General features: G+C 41.9%; 1 protein-coding gene across 4 annotated transcripts in view; it reads right to left on the bottom strand.

Annotated features, from left to right (window-relative positions):
• The window catches only part of plxna1b (plexin A1b), a 211,239-nt gene that overhangs the window by 111,299 nt on the left and 84,233 nt on the right, over positions 1-15,707 (bottom strand). For all 4 annotated transcript variants that reach the window (XM_014993939.2, XM_014993937.2, XM_014993941.2 and 1 more), the window contains exon 4: positions 12,561-12,701. In XM_014993939.2, the coding sequence (XP_014849425.2) occupies positions 12,561-12,701 (141 nt within the window). The remainder of the gene's footprint in view (positions 1-12,560; positions 12,702-15,707) is intronic.

Consider the following 15,707-nt stretch of genomic DNA (forward strand, 5'->3'; position numbering starts at 1 on the left):
CTGTTGCTTAATGCATTTCTGTAGTTCTTTATTTTTACGTGTTAAATTTAACATGAAAATGCTAGAATATTTCTGTATTTGCCACCAAACAAAGAGGAAATCAGCCAACTCCTCAATTCTAGGAAAATAAATGGTAAATTTCTGGAGAGAAACAAGGATCTGAATCATCTAAGAGCCAAACAGACACAGAGTGGCCTCTGGTAAAAATATCTACTATGTGGTTACGTCTTTTTCGCATTACAGCTCTTTTACTAAATGAAAAATAACCATACAAAGTAAAAATGGTTCTGTAACCAAGAGCAAGTATTACACAAATATGGGTCTGAAAAATTATCTGTGTGAAAATCGGTGAAATCAAAAGTCATTTGTACCAGAAGGACAATTTGAATTTCCACCTCTGCACATCACACAGAAAACAAGCCATCGCTTCCAGATTTCTTCATCAGGCCACTTCTTTTCCCTCCATCCTCTGTCTGTTTCCCCGCCATCGTCATCCCTCTCTGACCATCCCATTCATTTATTATATAGCCAGAAACAAGCAGCCACTCCCTCAGTTTCAAGTCAATAAAGTAGAACCCACTACAGTAGCTTTCTGGCTGGCTTTGAGCCCAGAGAGAAAGATAGATGAAATGATGCAAATGAGCATTGAAGGGAGCTGGAAGGGAAGAGAGAAGAAGGAGGTCATCTCCTGGAAGTGCAGGCGCGATGGATGAGTGGAGGAAAAGTGTAATTGAAGACACACACAGGGTGAATTGGCAAGGACATTTTACTGAGTAGATGGAATACGGTGGCCGACGTCCGGCTATGCGTTACTGTCAAGCTGAACCGGAGCGAGGTTCTCATCTTAAAGGGGTGATAAAAGGGAGACAGAATTAAGTGCATGGGTGTCTTTGATTACATACGGCGGACAGATGTGGAGAAGGAGCTTGCACAAGCGAACAGATGATAGATAGAAGGCTGAGAGCGAGAGGACATCCCATGGGACCCCGTTCATTGACTTTATGATTTCACCAAAAAGAAAAAGAAAAAAAAAAAAGAAAGAAAACAGAGAGACAGGGTGAAAATGCATGTTCCCAATATCACCATGGAATCATCCCATTCCCACTTCCTTCCCCATAAATCCTTTTGTCTGTTATTAAGGACAATGGTTTACATAAATCATGCTAACGGGATGAGTCCTTGGTAGGCTGCCATAATCTTATCACTGGCCTGTGTTGTAATAGTGATTGTCTGTCATTCACAATTGTTCCTGAGCTCATAATGGTGAAGACTTGGTGTGCTATTTAGTGGTGGTGCCACAAAGTTGTTAATGTGGTGGGCAAACCCATCACTGTTGCTTTTCCCAGCGGGGATATAAAATACTGGGAGTGGGGGAAGCACAAGCTGCAAAAGGACACACAAAATTAGTATGCATGTGAATGAGTGTGCGTGTGTGTGTGTGTGTGTGTGTGTGTGTGTGTGTGTAGGGAATGTCGTCTAACCACAGACACACAAATTTTCACTTTCCCCCCCACTTCTCGTGTCTCCCGATGGCTCTTTTAATGAAAGCCAATTCCAGACAGTGCGCCACATTACTCCTTTAAATGACCTTATAAACCAGACCCACCATCTCCCTTCTCTAGCAGTGACTTTATTTACAACAGCAGCCGCTGCTGGAACTCCGTCCTCCTTTCCCGCCCCTCCTCCTAACCATGTCGCTAAACCACGACATCTTTGCACAATAAACTTTCCACCTTTCCTCTCCGATCTGTTTTTACAGAGAGCCATCACCTGCCTTTTAACATCCAGCTAAAAGGCTTTGCAATGGTCACCCCCCTTCCCAAGACCCAGAGGAACTGTAAAGCTTTCAACGCAGCTTTTCATTGGTTGTAAAATCTAAAGACATAAAAGGATCAGCCTTGTTGTAGGGTCTTTTTCTCCCCCCTTTTATTCAAACACTGAGGGAGTTCATCGTACAGTAAAAAAGGAGAAGGCGGTTGTCTGTGGATCTGCTTTATCATAAGTGAACACCTTTCATTTAAAGTAAAGCATTTTGCTTTGTTTCTTTAAACTGAGCCTTACGGCAGTAACGTTGCAGCTCCTTTTAGTGTTACGATGACAAAAATGAGGCATCAATTATTTCCAGTTAGCAAAAAAATGAATTATCACGCAGTGGACAGCAGTGAAGCAGGAACGCCCACTGGTGATAATCAGTGCTGGGTTATCTCTGAAGTCAGAACCTGAATCTGGGAACGACATTGAACCCAACTAAACTATTTTACAGTAACATTACAAAACCTGCATGATTTGCTTGTTAGACCTGTGGCAATATTTTTATTAATAGATAAAATAAAACATAGAACCTGCAAAAAGTTGGCCAGCAATTATATTAAAGATTTAATTTCACATACATATTCTTTTAATTTATTTTTCTAAACAAAAGGACATGCTTGTTTTGGATTAGATGTCCAAGTCTAGCCAGCTTCATAGATTCTAAAAGTACTTGTTTTCTTTCTAAAATTTTGTGCATTTATTTAGACAGAATCACCAAAACACACAAGAAACTGCAAAGGACACCCAGTTTAACACGCTTCTGGAAGGAGAAGTGGAAGCTTCATATTTCCAGTTAGATCCTTCTCTCGGTCTGCAGCTTCACAATCTTCCAAGAACAAAATGTTTGCAACACATCCCAAAACTTTTAATGGATCATGATGGGATGATGATGGGACAAAACTTTGCTGAGATATGGCAAAAAGTTTGTATTCAGAAATTGTGAGAAACCTCTAACTTTCCCCACTCTAAATACCAACTTTAAGGGACTTTTCTGGGAAGCTTTGAAGTTTCAAACTTGGAAAATCTATCTTTTGAGTAATCGTGAAACTCAAAATTATATGCCGTTCTTCAACTAAATAACCAGTGCAGATGGATAAACACATTTGTTTCTCCTAACCCCGATGAACTCGTGTTTCAAGCGTCAGCCTGTGGGATGGTGCTAGGAAACAAGCATCACCATCGCTTCTCAGTGGCCTCTATTCTGTGAAGCTACATTAACCACACCTTTATTAAATCAATAACCATCAATCAGTTTACAACTTCTCCTGGATTAATTCAAGCAGACGGTAAAAACAAATCAATGTCTTTCCATATAGCCACTAAACGCCCCAGGATGACAGAGGAGCTGAGATCACACAGCTTCCTAGGCGCCAATGGGAGCTGTGGTTCTTTATGCTTTGACATTAGTGCTTCTTGCCAACAGCGGTTCATTACAACTAAGCGGAGGTACATTCACCCAGCTACCCCTGAGGTGCGGTATAAAAAACACAAAAAAAAACATGGCTGAACACAAGGTATCCCTGTTATTAGCAAGACACTTCTACCAGCACCGGACTACCTGCTGAGAGCCAGCACGCGCATGTGTGAGCGTATACGTCCAAGCGGGGGGTCATATCAAAGACTGGGTTAGCATGTGTGCATCGAGTGGATTGTAAGGGGCTTAGGAGATCAATGGTAGGCTAGGCTGGGCTTGATGTGTTGACTGATTTCAGATGAGCTGGGAGGCAAACACGACAGGCAGAATTCGGCCCAAACTGCTCCAAACAGAGAGAGGGTGAAGGCACGGCTACAACGAACCTGTGGGACAAACACGAGGGAAAATAACATGACATTATCCGGTGTGGCACTGAAAATCGCCTTCTGTCATGTTGAGCTTGCTGAAAGATTGCTGCTACAATTCAACTGTCATTTTCTGCAGGCCTGTTTTATCAAATTAGGCCTTTATGTCTCACAGTGGAACAAAATAGTCTCCTCAGTGATAGCTGTGATATCCGACAACTCCCTTCCTCCAGTATTTGCACCTACCAGCCTTTCCTCCTGTCCTTGCTATCTTTATGTGTCTCATATCGCTGCTTGAGCACAGTTCTTCTCTACGTTTTTCCCTCTATATAATTTATCTCTCTTTATTATCTTGCTGGATTTTTAACAGCTGCCTTTGTCTCGCTCTCATCTGAAATACTGCTTTGATTACAATTCCAACACAAATAAGAGGCGGATCAAGCAACCTATTTGTTTGAGTGTGTATATCTGAGCGTGTGGAGATTGTGAGTTCGAGGATGAAAAAAAAAAATAATAATTATAATTCAGATTCCTCAAAAGTGAGACCAAGAAAACGTGTATGTAGAGTGTATAAATGCACATTGTGCAATCAAAACAAGCTGATAAGCAGATGAAACCCATGACTGGATGCACCTTTAGACTGTGCCTCCTTCTTATTAAAAACATTTGGAAAGCATTGGACTCATTTTCAGTAATTAAGCTGCAACAATTAAAAACAACACTAAGCAAACATCATGCTCCTTACAATTTTTGCTTTTATTGTTCAAAGCTAAAATTATTTGCAATAACAGGCGACAACAGAGTGGTTACAAAAACGCATCCCTCTGCATCACCATCCTCCTCGCATGGACTTTTCTATTACCTCCTCCAAAGTAAACTAATCTCCAGCTATAGGTCAATATACTCTCAGCCTGTGTGAAGCCACTGTTCATTATAATCTGTCTGAGAAAAACTTGGACAAAGACAAAGAATGATATAGGTTTAGGAGGGAAAAAAAATACAGAAAACAAGGAACTAGAATAGAGGGACTGTAACAAAGAAGGAAATGAGGAAAAAGGTAACTGTGGTCAGCTGAGGTATCTAGGCCTAGAGGTCTTCTAATTAAGTGAGAATGCGAGCAGCCGTCTGCTTGGTAAATGACTCTGTCACTTTAGTAAATGGACCTGGTGAGGAGTGAGGAGCCACAAAGCTGGCATTTCCATTAGCACTGCCAGGTGAGCCTCCACGATACACAACAGCTGAGGTAAGCCGAGTAGAAGAATAATCAAGGAAAGAGAAGGTGAATCCTGCTTCTCCTGATCAACTCTCATAGGCAACTGTAACAGAGACATGCCTGATGTGACTGAGTAGGGATGAATATGGTTTGAGGAGATGTGATAAAAGCTGAGGAAGTTTCAAGTACATGTGACTGATGGACCGAAGCTTGATGTTTCATGCGTCACTAAAAACCACCATAGCAAACAAAGACAATCGATTTTCCTTGAGGAATTATGGAATTAGCACAAAATTATAAAAACAACTATGACATGATCTAATGGCTTTAATTTACAACAGGCTACATGTTTTTCACTTTCTTTCAGGGCAGTAGAAACATTGGTTTTCAGTTTTTAGCAATGTTTAAGCCATTTCTTTAAATTCTTGAAATGATTTGCCATCAGTTATCGGTCCATCCCTGATAAAGACACATGGAGAGGATCATGATGACGCTTTAAGTCTACATAGTGAATAATGTGTGAACCTTAGGGAAACAATCAGAAAATAAACAGAGATATGCAGAAGAGCTCTTACGAACCAACAAATCGTTAGAATTGCCTGAACGAAGAGTGAAACCTCGAAAGAAGACGGCAAATGATTTACTGTTGAATTCAAGACAAGCCATTTCCTTCTATAATCTTTAACACAGGAGGAAAACGCGCCCGTCTAATTTCTCCTATTTGCTACTTCATAACTGGATCCGACGAGTGGTAGCGTGTATGAATCCGAAAGCAAATTTGATCCAAATTCAAAACAAGTCCCCGTTTCGCCATGCATGACCAACTGGTAATTGTTCTACCCAGCGTGGCGTCTGGTTAAGGCACGAGACTCCAAACTGTGTGCCATTTGGAGCATTTCCACAGGCCATGCCAGCTTTGATTGGCCTTGTTCCACCACCATCAGTCAGAGCCACATCCTTCCGCACCAATCACTGTCGAGCAACAGGAGGAACAGTGTATGTCCGCTTGATGGTGATTGAGAAGAAAAGCGAGTAGGGGGAAGAGAGACACCATTAACCTCCCTATCCATCTCACCCCCTTGCCTAAGCATATCATTCTGCTCTATCGCATCATCCTCTGGGAGAAGACGGTCGAGTGAAAACAGAAAGATGAGAGAAAGACGGAGCTATCTAGCGGCAGCCGGGCTTCCATTAAGGCCGATAGCATCAAGCACAAGACAAGTGTCTGAGCATACTTCTCTGACGAGGCGCATAAACACACAAAGCATTTAAAGAAAATGTGAAAAATCACAAGAGAATGATACTTGAAAGGAAGAAAGGGAGGTGAGGGGGAAAGCAGGAAACGTAATTAAGAGAATAAGAGGAAGAAAAATGTGAAACGCTTTCCCTTGAGTAAAGACAGAGACTTTCTGAATATCCTATCATGTTTCTGAAGGAATTATTAGAATACTCAGGATTTTTTTTTTCCCATCTTCCAACATTACATCACAGACAAGATGAGGCTTGAAAAGGGTGATTTTTGACCAAGACACATGCCTAACAGCAAATTATTTTTGCTGAATTGTTGCAGAGGGAGATGAGAAAAGCAGAAGAAATTGTTTAAGCAGTATTTAAAGTGTAGGGGGAACTGCATTCATATGCTTTTATTTGTTTAATTGCTGTCAAATTTGGAAAGTCTTGAGCTACTTCAAGTACTCCGATAGTTGTCGGAACTTTTTCCTTCATAAAAGGTGCCAGAGTGTGAATGAGGCCACCGACACGCAGCGCGCAGCAGCGCATGACGAGCCATATTGTTAATCATACGCTGTGAGGGCTCATTCCTGTGCTGAGAAAAGGTGCTCTAATAGTTTGAACTCTTGTAATTGAGTGCCATATACCTACATGACTACACCCCCTCCACCATTTCACCCCGGCCCCTCCCCTCCCGATTACTGTACGCCTGTACCCGCTGCACCAGATCTATTAACATTTCCATAACAATGACCATCTCCTTGGTTAAAAGTCTGCATGTCTGGGGTGTGGACACATGAGCACTCCCAGAAGCTTTGCAGCAAGTAGACGCAAAAGCTACAAAAAAAAAAAAAATCAGAGTGCTCATAAATCTAAATGAAGAGAGGGAGTGCCTAATGGGCTTGGTTAATTAATATTAGCGAGAAAAATAATAAATTTAAATAGTGCCTCCTCTTTTATCTTACTCAGTTTTTAACAGTAGCCCATGCTTAAACACTACATTATGTGCTTGTTAACTTCAGTATTTCCTCACTCAACCAGAGTTTGATAAATTGTGGGAAATTCATCTTGAAGCCACTTAGAACTGACTGATTAGCTGCATCTATCCCAGTGAAATGGCAGTCTAGACTGATGCAACCAGCTGCTTATTATGTATGTTGATGTCACTCTGTGCTAATGTGTTTGCTAACGAGATTGGCAGTGAACCAGTAATATGTGAATGTAAACAGATCAACACACACAAACACACACAGAGGACTGGTGTCTGACGAAGGCCTTTGGGGAGGATATTACTTGATGAGGCCATGTTCAGAAACCCAACAACACAAAGAAGGCCATTGTTTGGGATTGTAGTGACTCACACCAGTAGCTTGTAAATGGCACGAGAACTCTGTGTGTGTGCGCGTGCGTGCGTGCAGTTAGGGGCTTGAGTCTTCAGATTCTGTTGAGAGATGAGAATTTTGTTGAAACATCGTTTGAGGATTTTTTTTTCTTTACATAATGCATGAAGAAAGAGACAATGCAGTTGGTTGCCACGCAAACACAGTCTGCAAATATTTGTGAAAGAGTAACTAAACCCCAAATCAACCCTTTTGTTGCAGTCTTTAAGTTTCTGTGCAAATTGTGACATTTTCATGTAAACCTGTTTAATTCTGCAAGCCTGACCTTCTTGGGTTAGATGATGACTAATTAATTGTCCTTTTGGCTAAAATGCCTTTGCTTTACATGACTTTTGAAGAGGTTGTAAAAAAGTTTAGAATTAATCTCATGTTTTGCATACTGCCACACATTTACTGTTGCCTGTTGGGATAAACCGTAAACAGAACTTCTTATGGCTGTCTTCTTACTGCCAAAACTTGTGCAGATGATTATGACCTTGACTTTAAGCTTCAGTGAAACTTTCTGCTTGCCGTGTTCCTGGTTATTCATGATGTCGTTTTTCAATAATGTTCAATAACAGTTGTATTTATACAGAAATTAAATTGCACACATTGTACTTTTTTTTTTTTTTTTACCAATTATGTAACCTCTGGAGGCAAGCAGCGGCACTCGATTTTACTAGAGGAAATTCATTAAAGACGGACACATAAAAATACACACATTCATATTTTTATGTGGAGTATTTTGTTCTAGCCACATATACATTGAGCTCTGTGGTTCTAAATTAAAATGTAAAAACATGTCTGAGTCTGAAAACATTTTGTGTGCGAGATGTTGCAACATTAACACAAGAAAGTTGTCCTTACACACAGTTTTCCACAAGTATGTGGGGTCTGTTTCCTCTTTCCAAGTTGCTCTCCTTTGCTCCAAATGCAAGTCGCCTTCCCACACCAAAGATGAATATTCATGCTTCCAGCAATTAGCCAGTGTTGCACACTAAGGCACTACCATATTCAATAGCTCCCTTGAAAGGAACAAGGATGTGTGCGGCCATGTGTGGATGACATTGAGGCCGAGCGGAGAGAGAAAGAGGGGGTGGGGGGGGACTCTGGCTGAGGCTTCAAACGCTGTCACAGCTTCCTAACTTTGACTATAAAATGGAAAGGGAAGTGATTTGATGATGAAAAGTCTTGACTGAGCCAAGACACCATGAGATGATTTCTTACGGCGAGAGTTTTGCTCAAGAGATGCTTCAAAAAGTTGGTATTGACTCAAAGGGTGACATTGCTTTTAGTGAAGCTCGTCGTGCAGATAAAACGACTCCAGCGAAGCAGAAGCACAACAACAACATCACTGCTAACCTGGTGAAGAAAAATAAAGAAAAAACAAGGATTTGCATCCGTTAGAAGATGTGTGCGTGGAACGTTTGGAGGTGACTGAATGGATCATTGTTGCAGACGTTTAGATTTCAAAAATGTCAGCAGCAGGTGACTTTACGATGCGCTCCGACACAAAGTGAAATCTGCCACGGTGATAAACAATAAGCTTTCCAGTGAAGGACACAGAGCCAGCAGAGTGACTGCAGTCAAAAGTAAGCTGATCTAAATTTCCTGCAATAACACACCATCTCATCAAACACACACACACAGCGGGGCCCGTCTGCTCCTGCTGTCATATCCTCCATTGATAATAACGACAGTGATGAATATAGCTGGGACCGAGCGAGTCATAAATCACTAGGCCTTGCCCCCCCCACCCAACTCTGACTTACCGCCTGCGCCTCCATTTGTGTGTGTGTACCAGCGTATGTGTATGAAGGGGGGGGGGGACTTGTTGTAAGCTACGCATCACTGGATATGTCCACTGACACCTTAATGTGCTTGGCTTGTCTTAGGAACCCCCACAGGCAACCAGATACACACACGCGTGCACACGCACACGGGGTAAATACATAGGTGTGTGAGTGTGTGCATCTTTTTTAAGGAAAAGGTAGAAAAAATCTTCCATTCAGTCTTTCCACACCCATATTTCTCTAGAATGTATGATTTTCAGAGATGCACCCATTTGAAATCTGAGGTCTATTTCTGATATTCAGTGTTTTCAACGCTTTTATCTTCCAACATCCGTTCTGGTTGGTTATATTTTCTGTTTAAGGCCTATTACTGTATGTGCACTGATAAAAAAAAAAAATTAAACAAACATCAGAGAAGATTGGGACCACAGATGGCATCTTACAGTCAGAGAGGGAAAGTAGTTATTTCCAGTGAATACGCACAGTCACTTAGTCACTGGATGATGATGAATCATCTTTGTTGGATAAAATTGAGCACATAAACAAGGAATTTGACTTTGGCTCCACAGTCTCACAGGGTGCAGAAATTAAGTGTTTGTCCTTCCTGTTATCTGCTGAAAGCCTTGCTCTCACAGACTGAACGAATGGCAGCGATATCTTAGCATGCAATTTTATTTAAAACAGCCTCTGACATCTATGTTCTTCATCTGATTTTATTTCAAATACCTCAGTGGTAATAAAAATAGCTAACTTTGAGTCTTCCTCACCCAGTACCAGCGATACAATACATTTATTGATTAACAAAACATCAGCCTTTTGAGTCAATCAAGACTGAAAACCGTCCAATTCTGGTCAACAAATAGCTTAAATATACATCTAGGACAATTTTACTACCGTTTCCAATTTGCAAAGAAAAAAGTGTTAATGTGTGTATGTGCACGCAGTTGTATGGGAGCTGCAGCAAGAGATCATTAAAAATATGGGAATGGGATCAGTGGAATGCATTTGAGAGGAGAGGGCTCAATTTTGGCTTAGACAGAAACATTAAGTGTGTGTGTGTGTGTGTGTGTGTGTAGCAGCTGAAAAGAAGATTTTAAAAAGTAGGGATGGGGGGCATTGGTAGAATAGATGGAGGGCAGAGGATAAAGATGAGGGTAGGATGGAGGGTGAGCGAGGGGAATTGCCCCCTCGAGTCATTAGTGCTGAGGAGGAAAAGGGTGGGGGGTAGCTTGGAGGCCTGGCAATAGTAGAACCCCATTCTGCTTAACCCAAGCCTGCTAACCATTAATGGGGATCAAACACAGCGAGATGAAGAAGTGGGTACGCATGTGACAGATTGAATGTATGGTGTGTGTTTGAGTGGAGAAAAGGGCAAGCTGGATGTATGGAGGCAGAATGTTCTCAAGTGCGACAGGCTGTTCTGGAGTGTGTGTGTGTGTGTGTGCGTGTGTGCGTGTGTGTGTGTGTGTGTGTATGAATAAACCATTTGAATTCGAGTTTAAATTCCCATTTTGTGTTTGGGTCTACACACAACATTATATGTCCATGTTGCCCACAGGCTCTCAGCTGCCACAAAGTGTGTTTAATCCCACTGGTGCATGTATATTAATGCATTAGCAACTGAAGATGCATCAATTAATCTGCCAGAGATCAAAACCATCCAGGTCAAATGGGGAAAACTAACAACAAAGGTTCTCCTATTGTTAAAATAAACAAAAAGAATTTAACCTCCATGATAAAACAGCAGATTTGGTCTTCATCTATAAAAAAAAATAAAGTATCTATTGTCACATGATAGACTTTTAGTTTTACCGTTAAGTGGAAAACAGTTTGTTCTACCTGTGTCATTTCATACGAGTCATGTGGTCTCTAATATTTCTAATAAAGTTCCCAGTCGTTTGTGCTCTGCTTGTTTTAAACCCGAAAAAGGGAAAATACATATCACAATATGTACGCAGCCTGTAGTAATTTTGAATCTTACAGTATATATGTGCTGTTAGCATTTTGTACTTTGCAAATTTAATGAGGTAAAATGTTTGTGGGAGTCACTAACAGTTCATGATTCACACAACTAGTCCCCCGACAACACGGCCATTTACAGGTTAATTTACGTTATGAGACCTCAGTTAAAAATGTTGCCTTAGTATTCTGCTTTTTAATCAAACGTTTAGTCATTATAAGGAGCTGGTTTAGAAAGTTTATTGATTTTTGAGAGTGAACTTGCATTATTATGCCATTACCACCGTATTACTTGAAATGGTCTCAAAATTACAATATTATCGTTTATCGTAATAACATCTGGGACAATTTATTATCCAGCAAAAATGTTTTATCATGACAGGTTAGTGCTGCAAACTGCTAATTAGCCTGCAGACTTCCTTATGCTTTCAGACCTCAGCTCTTTGGTTGCTGGTTGGAGAAAACCCAGACAGTCACGGTGTTGGAAGTACAGGAGCGCCATTCACCACTCCCAATAAGGTGACCCTGTTTAAAATCTGCAGTTGATAAGCTGCTAGCTAGCATGCAAGCTCTTCTATAGATTTCAGCTTAAAATCTTTGTGTTCACTGCTAAACAAATTGGTATGTGTAATCGTACCAACTCGTGCCTACACATACAGCTTTCACTCCAGGAACAACCAATTTTACTGTACACCAAGAAATATCTTCCCATTATGCTGAACCCCACTTTCCTTTCCTTTCTCTTCCCTCGATCTCTGCATCCTTCACTCACGGCACTAATGAGACAGAAAAACGAGGGGAGCAGCTGGGCCTGGGGAGCGACAGAGATGCGACATGCTCTCCTCTTCTTCCTCACTTCCCTGCCTCTTCCTCCATCTAGCTCACCATTAAAACAGAACAACCTTCACCAGAGGTGGGGGCTGCAAATGACCACTTGAAAACACACACATCACATGTGACCTGTAACACTCCCTATATGTCTCAGTGTGTGAAATGTCTTGATTATAAGCAAACTGTCAGAGGGGTAATGTGTAGCTGGGCTGAATGCGTGCTGCCTTGCAATTAAATCCAGTGGGGATGCACTGTGCAGTGATTGTGCAGTGGGGAGGAAGGTTAAGATATACACAAATAATGGCTAATGGGGGTGAGATCTGCTCTGGACAGCTGGTAATAAGGCTACTTTGGGGGAGCTGATGTTTCAGGCCCATTAAATTGCGAGTGAATGTAAATCACCTGTGGTGGGAAATTTAATGAGGCACACTGTTGATAGCTACATATGTGTGTTTGTGTTTAACACATGTAGGAATTTCAGTCGCCTACTTCTTCTGGATCGCAGCTGCAGAGGGAGAAGAGATGGACGCAACATCTGCAGAGCATTTGCAGCAATAACCTCACCTGTCTGTCAGTCAGAGTGTAGATGTGCTGCAGGTCAGGGCTGAACAACATGTCTCTCAGTAAAGGACTTCCTCCTTCGCTGACGGTCACCTTCTCGTAGAGCACCGCCGGACGGCTGGAGCTCACAGAGTTCACCAAAATCTGTGAGGAAATACACAGGAAAACCATGTTAGATGTGAACTGGGAAAACTCCTCAGCTTTTTTATTTCGCAAAGTTTTCAAAAGATACCATGCTTATTTCGTCATTAGAACCCATTGAGATTAGGCGGTCCAGATCCAGATGAAGTCTCATCTGAATCAAACCTACTCGTACGATTCAGCCAGTAACTTTTTAACCTCTGCAATGTGAAGTCACAGTTCTCCCTGCAGCTCTTTCAGCATGCATGACGATCGCAGCTTGAGAACTGATGTAGCTGAAGACTGCAGTTCTCAAGAAACGTATCATAAAGGGATCCAGATCCAATAGCCTCACCACTCAAGTCATTTTTGTATAAATAATATTCTGCACCCAGGATTGATTTAAGAAAAGTGTTCATCCACATGAACCTGCTGAATTACACCATTGGCAGTGTTTTAAGCATGCCAGCCCACAGGGGGCAGTGCAGGGTAAAGCTAAAACCTATGTCAGCCAATCACAATCCTTCAAAACAACTATGACTTCCTGTTAGGAATGAAACGCCAGGAGGTTAAATTTGTGTGGATATACAGTGACGTTCAACGACTTTTAAATACCGTGTTAGAATATAAAGTTAGTGAATAAAACACAAAACAATAAACTGGGAAGCACTATTTTTCCTTTATAGCTCAACGTATTAGAGCAACTGGGCTTGTAAAAAACAAAGCAAAAAGTGAACAAACATAAAAATCAGCACCTCTGTGATAGAAGTCCATTGTCCTCCACTGCATTCCCAAACAATAGTGTTCACATATGTGACGCCAGCACATTATTTGTTACTGACTATAATGCACAGACCTCTAAATTTCTGGTTTCCCATATACGTATGCAAATACGTGAAAGGAGAATTCCCAAATCTCCACTTTGGTCTGAGTTTTTATTAATAATCACTTTTAGTGATTATTAAATGGAGTTTGTAAGTGGATGAAAGGCCAAAACACATAAAAATTTATGTGGTTTCCCAGATATCTGGTTCCGTATGGACTAGGCCTCAGAGTTCCCGACTAAACTCCTTAGTGTAAAATACCCGCCAGATCTCCAGTGAGCCTTTTGCAGTGAAAATTTAAAAAGAAAATATTTTGACATGCATAGTTTGCAAAGCTGCATCACAGGCTTTGCAAATATTTTTTGATGAATCTAGAAGAAAATCCAGCTTTCCCCGCAACAACCAAAAACCTCTTTCAGAGTTTCAGTCATAAACCTACAAAGACGAGCCCCCCCCTTTCTGAGCTGCCTTCGGTCATTCATAAATTACTGATCAAAGCTTGCAACATCCCGCTTTAAAATACTCTCTGGCTTGCATTGCAGAACCAAAGAAAGCATGAAGTGGAGCTCCATAGCATCAATACAGAGCATAAAACAAGAATCATAAAACACCTTTTTTTTTGTGCGTGTGTGTGTAAGAATGCACTTATTTGGATGAAAACCTGCCCAGCTAAAGCTGCCGTGTAAACAACCCTAACTGCTCAGGAGCAAACATCAGCACGCTCACAAAACAGCCCATATGGAAACACTCAGATTTTATTTCTTAGCTTCCGCGAATAATTTGCCCAGATTTGGAGCGTAATGGTGCAGATACAAGATAGGAGATTGGCTGGCCGAGATGGCTGTGAGCCAAATCCATCTCAGCAGCAAATGAAAAGTGCGGAGCGACGGGGGTGTGGAGGGGGTGGGCTGGGACGAGCGTCGGCTCTCTATTACCGAGCTTTGTAGGCCGGTGCCGCTATCAGCCCTCAGTGACAAGGGAAGGACAGCAGGCGATGAGTTGCTGGGAAATGATCCTGAACACACACGGAGACAAATAGGTTCACATACAGGTAGATGGGAAGAAAAAAACAAAAAAAAAAAAACCGGTAAGATGAAAGCTGACGTACACAGAAAGAGACGGATACGTATGGTAATGCTGTTTGTGCTTTGATGTGTACATACACGCAGAGACGGGGAGGTGTGAGGGGGGAACACATGACTGGGTGCTGAAAACACACACTTTATAATGGAAGAATTTATTTACAATCTCACCAAAAGAAACCAGAGGCAACAATCCCATTATCTCTCTCTCTGCCTCTGTGTGAGAGTGTGTGTGTGTGTGTGTTTGTGAAACAGAGCGAGATAGAGAGATAGAGTGAAAGAGCTCATAAGGCTGTGATAAAGCACTGGAGATGAGAGGAAATATGGATGTTATTATCTAGATAATGGGGCCGTAAACAAAGGATACATTTCATTCAGGGATGGCTTGCAAACGCGCACCGCTGCACAGTTTATACGTCCATACAAAGAGGTTGATATGCAGAGGGAGGAAAAGAAATGCTTTTCTTCGCCGAGCTCCCTGCATCCTACAAAATATGAGACTTTTCCAGTTCACTGGCTAATGACCAGTCCGAGCCCAGACTGGTTCTGCGCACAGAAAGATGAGATAATACAGAGAATGAAAGGCGGTCTGTCAGCCTTCCTGTTTTCTGTTCGAGTCCATCTGCTTGTCGTTCTGTGCTTTCTCTCGGTTTGCAAGATCCCCAAATTACAAACTGATCTCATCATCCAATCTTTGTCTCTGCCCACACCTCATTCTGTGCCTCTGACACCGAAGACGCAGTTCATCCGCATCGCAGACACTTCTCAAGAAAGAATGACGACGAGGGAGAAGGGAACACGGGACGGCGGCGAGGGAGCAAGGGTAGGTGACGTGGAAAAAAAAAAAGAAACACACACACAGGTAATAAATTGTTTCAATCAATTTGTCCTACGGGCGCCGCAGCCAAGGCTGGCCGGAGAAACAGGCAGACAACAAAAGAGTGAGGGATGCAAGAAGTGAACAGACGGGTGGAGGAATGAAAAGGTGGGTGTATTGGACACATAAAGGACGTCTAATTAAATCAAACTGAGCGACTGTGCCTGGGAATGCTGCGTTTAATCTAGTAAGGTTAAACAAATGTGTGCGCTGGCGAGCTTGGTGGCATCACGCACGCATTTTGTTG

The sequence above is a fragment of the Poecilia mexicana genome, unplaced genomic scaffold (genome assembly GCF_051168715.1).
Source record: "Poecilia mexicana isolate PSO_F unplaced genomic scaffold, ASM5116871v1 scaffold_5, whole genome shotgun sequence".
NCBI classification, from domain to species: Eukaryota; Metazoa; Chordata; class Actinopteri; order Cyprinodontiformes; family Poeciliidae; genus Poecilia; species Poecilia mexicana.